At 35.5% G+C, this 13,169-nt stretch overlaps 1 protein-coding gene across 1 annotated transcript in view; it reads right to left on the reverse strand.

Annotated features, from left to right (window-relative positions):
• TTC21B (tetratricopeptide repeat domain 21B) overlaps positions 1–13,169 on the reverse strand; it is a 76,431-nt gene that overhangs the window by 48,588 nt on the left and 14,674 nt on the right. The window contains exons 7-12 of the mRNA XM_021703143.2: positions 9,890–9,974; positions 8,433–8,531; positions 6,334–6,526; positions 5,566–5,663; positions 5,041–5,241; positions 1,263–1,392 (exon numbers count right to left, since the gene is read on the reverse strand). Of these exons, the coding sequence (XP_021558818.1) occupies positions 1,263–1,392; positions 5,041–5,241; positions 5,566–5,663; positions 6,334–6,526; positions 8,433–8,531; positions 9,890–9,974 (806 nt within the window). The remainder of the gene's footprint in view (positions 1–1,262; positions 1,393–5,040; positions 5,242–5,565; positions 5,664–6,333; positions 6,527–8,432; positions 8,532–9,889; positions 9,975–13,169) is intronic.

Genomic DNA, 13,169 nt, shown 5'->3' on the forward strand with positions numbered 1-13,169 from the left:
CTTGAACCTGAGGGGTCATAGAAACCCCGAATTTGTAGCCAGCTAGTCAGAAGTTCAGGTGGCCTTGGCAACCCCGGAACTTATGGCTCATGTCTGTGCCCTTAACCTGTGAAGTCTGGTCCACCTCCGGGTAGTTCTGGGGTTAGAAGTCATTGTAGTTGGCAGTTTTATCAGGATACCGCTATTCGGACATACGGCAGCACTATTTCAAATGATTTAAGGCTGCTGTTTTTAAAAATGGGGTCAATATAGGAGACTTTCACTTCTAGAGACTTTGGCAATTAAGAATTACTACACTGAGACTGATTTATATCAATTTTCAAAATAACAGATGTCTAATAAATTAATCACAGAACTCAAAGTCCCAGTTTAATTATTTAGTAGATAATACCATTTCAACTCGGAGGAAAGTAGAAATTTCATGTGGCTCAACAGAACCTAACCGGAAGAAGGTATAATAGAGCCACTTCTTACATCTAGAGTATTTTAGAGATACGAGCTTTTGAGATCATCTAGTTTGTTTGTTTTTTTAACAGTTAAAATTGAGGTACAAAAAATTAGCAAAGTCAATCTTCTAACTCTCTCCATTACATATAAGAAATAATTGTTTAGGATGATACCTTTAAGTTGGTTTCTACCCCTTATGATTTTACAAACTTAATTTATTTTGCATGGTATTCATCTAGAAAAGGTACATAAATAGAAGCCCCAAAGGTTGGTCTACTATGTATATAGTCACAAACCCATTTGTGTCCTAAAAGAAGAAGGTTATATATCTGGGGTTATTTATTTATTTTTTTTTGCTATACATAATCACAGAAACTAAACAGGAATTAATCAGTACATTTCATAAAGGCCCCAAACCTGGTAAACCTTGCATCTGGCTCTGCCAGTGAGTCAGTAACTATGGACTAAAGACTATAAATTCTTACTGCCATCTAAGTATCTGACGGACTTTTTTTTTAAGTGGTACCACTGCATTTTCCCAGCAATTCACTTGATCAACAAATATTATATTTATTGTAATTTTTAAAGAATTAAATAGTACAGAATATTATGCAATTTGTGCATAATTTATTTATTTGTGCACAAGTAAAATGCATTTTATGTGACTGTTCTCCATATATATACTTATTTGTTTGTGCACAAGTAAAATGCATTTTATGTGACTGTTCTCCATATATATACTTAGTTTATTTCCCTTTTGTTTTTGTCAACATCAGAATAAAAAAGTTATTTTAAGTTTTTAAGGTATATTCTACCTGATAAGTATTTCATTTTTGCTATTAGGAAGACAGCTTGCAGAAGACCTGGTACAGTTCTTACTATAGTCTCCAGGATTGAGGTACAACGTCTGAGAAGTGGAGAGAGAGGTTGCCCAGGACTTGCAGGCTATAAACAAAACAAATTAGCATATCATTTTATAAGTTTTAGTATTTAGTTAAAAGTGAACACACACATTAAATTTTAGTATAACTAGCAAAACTATGAATTTTTCCAAAATTTCTGTTATTCTACTTTTGCATCTCTTTACCATAATGTGACTAATACTAATTTATCTGCCTGGGATCTATGAACAAACCATGTAAATAACAGCTTTTATTCAGCAAAATAGTTATGAATTACACAATTACTGATCTGATAACACGAAAGGAGTGTATTTGTTCAAAAACTGTAAAGGAAACATATTCAAAGGAAAGATAACTAAGAGGCAGAATTTCTTGCTGGAATTGAGAGTCAAGGCAATGTGAATTCTAATTCTAGACCTGCCTTGTGATTTATTCAGTTCAGTAACTTGCATTGCCCCCTAGAGTACTGTAAGATCAGTTTCTGAAAATTCTTTTTTTTCCTAGTAGATATCAGAAGGTAGAAAACACTCATGTGCACTACACCAAATGTCTCATACCTTCACATTTTCTGCTTCTCTGCCTGGCATGCTGGAGGTCCTCAAAGGTTTTTGTTGTTGTTTTTTTCTCTTTTTATTAATATGCAGTAAATATAACTAAAAGAGTACTAGAAATTTATTGTCTTAATGGCTGTCTTAATCAATGATTACCCACTCACAAGCTAAAATGTGATATTAGAATTTAAATGTCAAATGTTCATTCTCCCTGCTTTGCCCTACTAATGCTGCTTCCAATCTTCCCCATTGTGCCCCTATGCCCCACAAGTATATAGTCTTAGCTAGAGTATGGTCTCTTACTGACAATCACTTCTACCACGAGACGTTGTTATTGACAAGAAAGTGCCACATCTCTTTGCTACCTTGCGGCACAAAAAAATGCGCAAAAATTTCAAAAGGAATTTCAAAATATGACCATTGGTGCCTAGAACACCTCAACTTCTTTAAATTTCTACAGCACTTATAATCTGTGTAATAAAATTTAGCATTCTATATTATCTTATACAATCCCATAGTAGTTTCATATTTTGTTTTGCTTCTCTTATAGGGCTAGGGTGCCTTGAAGATTGGAATTTTACACGTTTTCAAACAGTAATGAATACAGAGTAAACTCTTCAAAAGTATTTTTTTCACTTGAAAACAGTGAAAGTGTAGGTGATATAGTGAGGTTAAGGTTCTTTGCCATCTGCTAAGAATTATTTATTGAAAAAAATTATTATTTGAGAACCACCATCATTTTTACTGTAAATGCTTTCAGAGTAAAGCATATATGGACAATCTCTAAGATAACATCTGTTTGATTAAAAAAAAACCTATATAAAAGGGGCAAGGAACAGAGCTGGAGCGACAGACAAGTCTGTCTTTCTGATATTTCCCTATGAAAACAGCATTGTAAGTGCTAATTAGGTGCTATCACGCTGACAAAGGTTATATTGCAGGAACACAGAATGTCGTGGACTAGGGACACAATTACCACTTTACCACATTACCACATTATTTCTTTCTCCACCTACAATTAATTCTTAGCATAGCTGCCAGAGAAATCCTTTTAACCTGTTGAAGTCAGATCATGCTGGAAACCTTTTGCTGGCTCCTCACTGTGCTCAGAGTTGATGCTGGGGAAGTGACAACAACTTCTAAGGCCCCACGTGGTCTTGTATCCTCTCCTGTGACCTCCTCCTCACTCCCTCCCGGTCACATGAGTCTCCTGTGTCCCTCGAGGCCACAGCACAAGTGTTCCTGTGCCTGAGACAATCCATACCGTATTTCCACAGGAACACTTCAAGTTTTTGTTCAACTTTTACCATCTCAAAGAGGCCTAACCAGACCATCTTATCCAAAATTACCACCCCCGACCCTAGTCTGTTATTTTCTATTACATAATTGACTTGACTATATTATCTGTCTCCTCTGGCTAGTTATATATGCTTCAAGAGGGCAAAGGCTGTGGTTTATTCTTACACGACCACCTCACCAGCTCCAAGCGGAGTCCTGGGTACTCTACAAGCATTTGTTGAGTGAATTCTGAATACTGCACAAGTACTGAAAAATGTATTCTGACTCTAAGCAACTGAGAACAGATCACGACAGGGGAGACTGGGATCAATCCTAGGTGTTATTCCAGAAGGGTTAATTTATTTTTCTTTCTTTTCAAGTTTTTATTTAAATTCTAGTTAGTTAACATACACTGCAATATGGTTTTAGGTGTAGAATTTAGTGATTCATCACTTACATATAACACCCAGCGCTCATCATAACAAGTGCCCTCCTTAATCCCCATCACCCATCTAGCCCATCCCCCACCCACCTCCCCTCCAGCAACCCTCAGTTTGTTCTCTATAGTTAAGAAGGGTTAATTTAAAACACATTATGAAAGTCTGTAAAAGGACTTGGTGATCAAAACAGCAGCATGGCTTCCCTAAAGAAAGGCCATTATCTTCATTTCTTCCAACACAAGGAAGCTGTAAATCAGGGAGAATGCTAAGTATTATGCTTTTAGCAATGAGGTATTTGATAGTCCCTCTTAGGATATTCCTGTGCTGAATTGTGAGCTGAGTATACTAATGTTAAGTCATCTGCTTACTGTCTGTAATAAAAAGAGTGCTGACTAATGGACCCACATAAATTTGGAAAGAACTCTCTGAGAATACAATAAAAGTTTCCATATTCAGTTCTATTCAGAGGTAGATGAGGCAGATAATGGAGGACAGTAAAGATCCATATAAAGCAGATGACAATCAGGATCTAAAAGAATATGGTAATCTGGAATTATGCATCTGAGGAGATAAAATTTCCTAGGGATAGAGTCTACACGTGGGTCCTCAGTTGCAGTGAATAATAGATCCAAGGACTTTATTTAACTATTAATTCAATAGGGGTCAATAATATAATTCACAAAAGAAAGCTAGAGGAACACCCAGAATTAGGGAGGAAGAGGACCTGTCAAGGCCAAACCCATATACGGAATAGTGAGCTTACTGAGAGCTTACTAACAAAATAAAGGCTGTCCTCAGGCTCACGGCCAGGGTTCTAACTATGTCATATAAAAAATAAATGGCTAAAAACCTGGAATTGTTTAGGGGGACTAATTTCTAAAATCCAAAGGTCTGTGTTATGAATGAGGAATAATCCTTGCTTTGGCGAAGTAACTGGACTTGCTCTGTGCCACTCGAGAGAGCAGGAGGCGGACCAGGAAATGGGTGAATTTTTTTTTTAACACAAAGTTGAGTCTGACAACATCGGAAATACAGTCTAATAGTCATAGTCGCACAGTAAGAACTGCATTTTTGAATGCACCCCAGGGTTGGATGGACACGTAATGTGGATGCTGTGGAGTAGATTCAAATCACATGCATGTCTGAATTAAATGACTTCTAGTATTTCTTCTAAACTGAAGATATTAAGATTTTATGAACCGTAAGTGAATATTTGTAAACCAATACTTATTATTTGATAGCAGTCACTGGTGTAAGTACTCTGATTTAAAAACTATTTCAACTAATAGAGATATAAATACGACCATTAAGATGCTGATATAATCTAACATGTGAAAGACAATTTATTAGCACGTTTTATAAAACATCATATAAGTGATGTTGAAAATATTTTCGTTGAAAATAAGTCCCAGGATTACTTACCTGCATTGGACAGAAATTCAGATATTCGGTAATAATTTCTAGCAAGAAATCAGGATTTAAGTTCTCAAAATACTGTATGCCAAGTGGTAGATCTTCTAACTGTGAAAAATGAGTGTCCAGAACATCGTTTAACAAATTAATAACTTCCTCTTGTTGTTTATTTTTCTTCATAGCAAGAATTGCATGTAAATAGGTTAATTCCTAGAAATTAAGTAGTTGTCATTAATTACCCCATTCAGTTGTAAAGCCATTTATTTCTACTTAGATTTCAAACATTTATGAAGTGCTATTTATGTGCATTATCTGTTCGAATTTAAGTATTAGCCTGGACAAACTTTTAGAATCTTAATACAAGAATATTTAAAGTCTAATTCTGTGTGGAGGTAAGTTAGTAAATGCAATTATATATTAAAATTAGTGTATATGTTAAAATTAGTGAAAGCCATTACTATTACTAAAATTTAAAATCTCGTATTTTATAAACAGTACCTAGGATCTACCATCTGATAAAATAAAACACTGTACCGCAGATTTTCCAATAGACTGCTGAATTTCCCTAAGGAATTCTAGCTGCTGATCTGCATCCTGTAACTGCCCTTCAATTAATCGACATCGGATAAATCCTAAAACCAAACAGGACAAAAACAGTCAAAGTCCACCTCAATTCAGGCATGTACACTTCAAGCTAACACAAACATTAATGAAACAGATTTTCCCTCCATAATAAAGTATTAATCATTATAATAAAGTATAATAGACTAAAGTAATACTACTTCCGATTTAAGAAAAAAAGAATAAAAGAAAATAAAATGGGCAGCTTTGTACCCAGATAAAATCAGTTACTAAGAAATTCAAAATTTATAGGAACTATCTCATAAAAATCTATTCTCTCAGACGATGGACTCTGAAAAACAAACTAAGGGTCCTAGAGGGGAGGAGGGTGGGGGGATGGGTTAGCCTGGTGATGGGTATTAAAGAGGGCACGTTTTGCATGGAGCACTGGGTGTTATGCACAAACAATGAATCATGGAACACTACATCTAAAACTAATGATGTAATGTATGGGGATTAACATAAGAATAAAAAAAAAGGAAAAAAAAATCTATTCTCTCAAGATATTTAAGAAATAAAAACTTCATTTTTAAAGACATGTTTTTTTTTCTATTGTGGATAATGAAGGACAGTTTAATTTTAGAAAACCACAACATACATTTTTTTCTCCTTTAACAGCATGTATTAAAAGGAATTATGACTTGCATCTCTCTGAGGAACATTTAGAAAGAGCTGTCATACCAGTCAGTGCAGGGATGCTAGTTTCATCAAGTGTCATGGCAGTCTTATACCACTTCAATGCCTCCTTAACTTTTCCTTGCAAAAGCATTTGGTATCCAAGTTCTGCAGCAAATTCTGATTGCTGAGGGGCTAAACTAAAAGCTCTTTCTAGTAATGTCTGAATTTTTTGAAGAATGAGTTGACTTCGCCCACACTAAAAAGAAAAAAGAAATTTTAGACTAGAAAGTCAAACACTTCTACTCAGGTGGGAGGATTATTTTTTCCTAAAGATACAAATTATTTGTACTTCATAGAAATAGAATGAAAAAATAAAGTACTTAATAATCAAATAAAACTTCTCTATTTACTATCTAGACAGTACAGCAAAAGTTTATATCCTAGCAGAACTTAAAATCCTAATGAGCTATTTTAAACAATAGCTTCTTGAAAAGTATACTCTAATGAAGTTGCTGTACATTTTTTAGAACTTTTTCTACTTTTCATACTTTTTAAAACTGTCTCATGATTGTTTTACAAATTAGACAAGAAAATTGTTAAAGGTTTATATATATATATACATATATACATATATATATATATGAATCTAATCAAAACTTAAGACAAGGATTTGCTTTCCCCCTAAGGAGAAGGTATGCCACCAGGGAGAATATTTTAAAAGATCACGCATTAGAATCTTTATGAAAAAAGCTTCAAAAAAATTTTAAGAAATGGCAACTCTGCTGAAGTATGTAATGTTCTAACAATAACTTTTAAGAGTAAAATACTAAACTGCTTGAATTTTTGTAAGCTTGTTTAAAAACTAATCAAAATAAATTATCTGGCAATAAAGTAGATAAAAAAGGTAAATATCTTCCTTAATTCAAACTCTTGTAATAGCACAGGATTTTTTTCCCTCTACATTTCACACAATCTGACAATCTGTTTTTTTAACAAAAGAATTCAGTTTCAGTGTCATTTAATAATTAAGATCCTTGATTTTTTCTTTCAATTTTATGTCTAGTATTTCACTTGTGTATACCATTTTCCTTATTTTTTTCTAGTTTAATTAAGAACTTTTCAATCCTCTCATTCCTTGTATTGAGATTCTGCAGTATTTTTCTGTTCCATTCCTGATGACCTTCTTATTGGATGTTGTAATAGAAACATTTCTTTACTACTATTATTAAAAAAAAAAAATCCCAGCCATTTTCCCCACCAAAATTGTCTCCCACCCATGTTAAAACTGTTTTTCAAATACAGTTGACCCTTGAATAACGCAGGGGTGAGGGTGCTGTCACCCATGCCCTACCCCCCTCTCCCGCACCACACAGTTGAAAATCTGCATATAGGGGCGCCTGGGTGGCTCAGTCGTTAAGTGTCTGCCTTTGGCTCAGGTCATGATCCCAGGGTCCTAGAATTGAGCCCCACATTGGGATCCCTGTTCAGCAGGAAGCCTGCTTCTCCCTTTCCCACTCCCCTGCTTGTGTTCCCTCTCTTGCTGTCTCTGTCAAATAAATAAATAAAATTTAAAAAAAAAGAAAAAAGAAAAAAGAAAATCTGCATATAATTTTTGACTTCCCAAACACTTAACTATTAATAGCCTACATTGACCACACCTTCCTGATAACCGAAACAAGTCTATTAACACATATTTTGTATGTTATATATTCTTACAATAAAATTATAGAAAAGAAAATCATAAGGAAAATACATTTACAATACTGTATTGATTGAACACATCTGCATTAAGTGGACTCACACAGTTCAAACTTGTGTTGTTCAAGGGTCAACTGTAGTTTCAAAAAACAAAATAAAGAATAACCCTAGTTATAAATACTATGCTCTGATTAATAAATGACTTCCCACTTCCTTTGGAATTTCCCACGTCCCTATCCTTAAAGGCTCCACAAGGGCTACTTCTATGAAGGCTCCATTATGCCTTCTTATGGTTGGAAATCATATCTCCTCTGAACTGACTTTCCTACGAATGTATCACATATTTACATACGTATGGTATTTTCATTCTAGGCCATATGCTCTTTGATGCCTCAACCTTTGTGACTTGTTTTATATTCCCAGCCACAGATAACAGAGCTCTGTTACATAGCAGGCTCTCTTACAGTTCTGCTGAAGGCTACTGTGATCTTATAAAAAAGTTGAGCATTCTGTGGTTCCATGGCATCCAATGCATTCTCTAAGTTTTCCAGCTTGGTGGCAGCCTAAAACAAAAGTATCAGTATAATTTTAAAATAAGAAAAAAAGAATACATGACATATACACTAATAAGTATTAATATTAAAAAAATCTTTGCTTTTACAAATTCCCTCTTGTCCAGTGAAATCTTCTATGCTGCGAAATGTATTAAAAGTTCTTTTAAAAAGCTCAAGAATTATGAATAAAGACTTGAGTTTTAAGATGTGTTTTTTAGGGGTCCCTGGCTGACTCAGTCAGAGAGCATGCGACTCTTGATCTCGGGGTCATGAGTTCAAGTCCCACATTGGGTATGGAAATTACTTATATAAATAAAACTTAAAATAAAATAAAATAAATAAAATGTGTTTTTAAAATATTTGTTATTAAATGGAAACCTCTGGGTAGATAAAGATACCCATAATATTCAATTAACTATATACGTGAAGCTCCCTCTCCAATAATTAGTTCATGACACACATGAGATGAAAAATAACATATGATTATAAACATTAATATTATATGAGATCAGATTCTGGATTACCTATATAGTCTGGTTTATATTTAAAATATTTTCTAGAATAGAAAAATCATTAAGACACTGTAAGTAATTTCAATACCTGGAAAATTTACTGAAGAGTTGCCCCTAGTAAAATTCCTCTGGTATTTACTGAAGAACTTATTAGTTGCCATCACATTTAACAATTTACCCAGAACGAAACACGATTCAAATCTACTACTTGTTATAATACTATTTTATTTTATTTATTTTTTTTTTTGAAGATTTTATTTATTTATTTGACAGAGAAAGACACAGCGAGAGAAGGAACACAAACAGGGAGTGGGAGAGGGAGAAGCAGACTCCCTGCCGAGCAGGGAGCCCTATGCGGGACTCGATCCCGGGACTCCAGGATCATGACCTGAGCTGAAGGCAGACGCTTAATGACTGAGCCACCCAGGCACCCCGAAACATGAATCTTATTATAAGGTCCGGTCCAATGGGATGTCATCCTAAGCCCATTTAAATGATGCAAACTCAGTTAAACTGTAAAAAAAACGAAGATTTATATTTTGCATATATATCCTTCCATACCTAGCATCACCAGTTACATTAATCATGTATAGGAGTTTTATATAGAAAACCACATATACTGTAATAAATGATTTAAGGAATTTTCAAGGTATTTTAAGTATTCAATATTTTTGCTTTATTAGTTGATTTAAGAAGCTCATCACTATATTAAAGTGCATTTCTAGGAATCAAGCAAAAACTACCATGGCATACATTCTGAAAGAGCTCTTCAAGCTCTTCAAGGCTCTAATGTACAGGCATATGTGTGTGTAACTACATTTTTTTAATACAGGAAACTTAAATAATACAACTTACCTTCTCTATGTCCCCCTCCCTACACAAATAGTAAAGAGCCAGGATCCTTAGCGCTTCCACATTTTGATTATCCTGAAGCATTAACCTGCAGAAAAACATTTCACTTAATGTTGAAATAAACTTAATGCGTTTTTTTTTTTAAGATTTTATTTATTTATTTGACAGAGAGAGACACAGCGAGAGAGGAAACACAAGCAGGGGGAGTGGGAGAGGGAGAAGCAGGCTTCCCGCCGAGCAGGGAGCCCGATGCGGGGCTCGATCCCAGGACCCTGGGATCATGACCTGAGCCGAAGGCAGACACTTAACCAACTGAGCCACCCAGGCACCCCTTAATGTGGTTTCTTTTATTTGAGGGTTTGAAAAGGCAGTTTGCTGGTCTGACTATCCCACTGTCTAAATAAGAATTTTAATTAGTAAGATAGCATATCCTTTATGAAAATTATCAACGTCATTATTTAAGCTAAAAAAAAATTTCTGAATCTTTAATATGTTTTAAAAAGATATGAATAGATTGTATCAGTCTTTAAATCCTTTGGCAATCCAGGGTGCCTGGGTGGCTCAGTTGGTTAAGCGTCTGCCTTCGGCTTGGGTCGTGATTCCAGGGTCCTGGGATCGAGCCCCACGTTGGGCTCCCTGCTCCGCGGGAAGCCTGCTTCTCCCTCTCCCACTCCCCCTACTTGTGTTCCTTCTCTCACTGTGTCATTCTCTGTCAAATAAATAAATAAAATCTTTAAAAAAAAAAAATCCGTTGGCAATCCTAAATAAAGTATTAGTTAACCATATCCAACAGTATATTAAAAGAATAATTTGGGGCACCTGGGTAGCTCAGTTGGTTAAGTGTCCGATTCTTGATTTCAGCTCAGGTCATGATCTCAGGGTTATGAGATCGAGCCCTACATGAGGCTCTGCGTGCTGTGTGGAGCCTGCTTAAGATTCTCTCTCTCCCTCCCCCCATCACCCTCTCCCTCTCAGAAAAAAAAAAGAATAATTCACCCTGACCAGGAAGATGTATTACAAGAATTTCAGGAATGAAAAGATGGGTTAAACATTTAAAAATCTGTTAATGTAATTCACAACATTAAAACAGATTCCTATGTGATAAAAACAAATCAGAAAAAAATTAGTAACAACTCCCCTTTCCCAAAAAAGACATAAACTTAGTAAAAAATATGCAAAAGCTATATAAATTCCTAAACTTTACGCAAGGACATTTGAAAAACTGAACAAATGGGGTAACTAACACACTAGGTTTCTTCTTATCATGAATGGTGTGGTACATTGAATTATTAGCTTCAATCTTCCCACCTTCCATTAATACATGCTTTCCGCCATGAAAGTGAGCAGTTCCTCCCATAAATGCTGACATGTACTTTACTGCTTCTTGGCTATGGACCTGGACATTTTCCTTATATTGGTCAATGGAACGTGAGTAAGAATGGAAGTGTGCCACCCCAAAGTTTCAGAGGCACTGAATATTTCTGCCTGTCCTCTTGCATCTCTGCTATCACCATGAGAAGAGTTTCCTCTGGGTAGCTGCTGCTCTCTGGCTTGAGCCCAGAGAAGAACACCCCTAGAGCTGACCAGAGACCAAACTGCAACGAGGTGCTACACTCAGCCAGCTGGATCTAAAATTTGAAGCAGAATCCTGGGCAAGCCTGGTCGAGGTCAGATGATCCTTACCAAAGTGAGAAATGAGTGCTTATAGTCATATGCCCTGAGATCTGTAGTTGTTTGCTATGCCCCGATAGCTGCCCCATGCTAATACTCATCTTTGGTTAAAAAATATTTTTCCCCAAATAATCTATAGATTTAATGCAATTCAAACCAAAATCTTATAAGGTTTTTTTTTTTTTTTTTTAACTTGGTAAGTTAATTCTGACAGTCAATTGCAAAAGAAGAGCCAAGAAAACTATCAAAAAAGAAACATGATAGAGAACTTGCCCTAAAAAATAGAAAAATCCATTAGAAATATAGGAAAGGCTAGACCCAGTTTAAAAAAAAAAAAAAAAGGACCAGTCAGCATGGGGGGGGCTCAGCGAATAGCTTTTGGTATTAAAAAGATGCTCAATCTCAACATAATTGAAGAAATGAAAATAAAAATAAGGTTTGATTCTACCAGATTCTACCACTTTTATTCTATCAGATTGTTAAAAACAAAAACAAAAACACCACACCAATAATAGCCAGAATTAATAAAGAAGGGGGAGGGGGCATCCAGGAGACTACTGATGGGAGTATAAATTAGCATAAATTCTTAGGAGAACAATTTGGTAGTGTGTTCCAGAATTTCAAACATGCATACCTGAGGTAGAGACTGCAATCTGTCCCCTCAAATCCATTCTCTCTTTATTTGCTTGGGCACACAGCTAGCCTACATTTTCCTGCCACCTTTGCAATTAGATGTGGCCCATGGGAGACAAAGCACTGTATGCCACTTCTGGGCCTGGGCTTTTAAGAAAAGTGGAATGACTCCACCCTCTTTCCCTTTGTACCAGCTGGATAGCAATGTCGTGAGGTTTTAGGACAAGGCAGAGTTGCAAGATGGAAAGGGACTAGGTCCCTTAATGATGGTGTGGAGGAAGGCTGCTTGATCAAGATTTACACCCACTCAAAATAGTTACATATCACAAGAAAAATTCTATTATGTGTTTAGATCTTTTTTTTTTTTAATAGGAGCTTAGTCTATCCTAACAAATATGATTCCCTTTAACTCAGTAATCCCTTATTTGGGAAACATCCTCCAGAAATACACCTATTTGTGTATAAAGGGGTGTGTGTGTGTATAGGCCTAAATGTCTACCAATGAGAAAAGATAAACTATTTGTATGTTTATTTTATAGATGTTTTCATTGTTAAAAAAGAATTATGTATATCTGTGTGAATGGATATAAAAGAACATCCACAAAATACTAGGTTAAAGAAAAATCAAGTTTAGGGGCACCTGGGTGGCGCAGTTGGTTAAGTATCTAACTCTTGGTTTCAGCTCAGGTAGTGATCTCAGGGTTGTGAGATCAAGCCCTGCATTGGGCTCCATGCTCAGCACTGAGTCTGCTTGAGTTTCTTTCTCCCTCTCCCTCTGCCCCTCCCCACCACAACATGTACTCTTTCTCTCTCTAAAATAAATCTTTAAAAAAAAAAAATCAAGTTTATAAACTATGTAACAAGTCTGTTTTTTACACACATCCCCCAAAATATATTTTTTATATATTGATTATCCCCTCACCCCCTCACTCACACAGTGCCTAGAAATCTAGAAAAATATAAATATCAAAGAGTTACT

The sequence above is a fragment of the Neomonachus schauinslandi genome, chromosome 3 (assembly GCF_002201575.2).
Source record: "Neomonachus schauinslandi chromosome 3, ASM220157v2, whole genome shotgun sequence".
Classification (NCBI taxonomy): domain Eukaryota; kingdom Metazoa; phylum Chordata; class Mammalia; order Carnivora; family Phocidae; genus Neomonachus; species Neomonachus schauinslandi.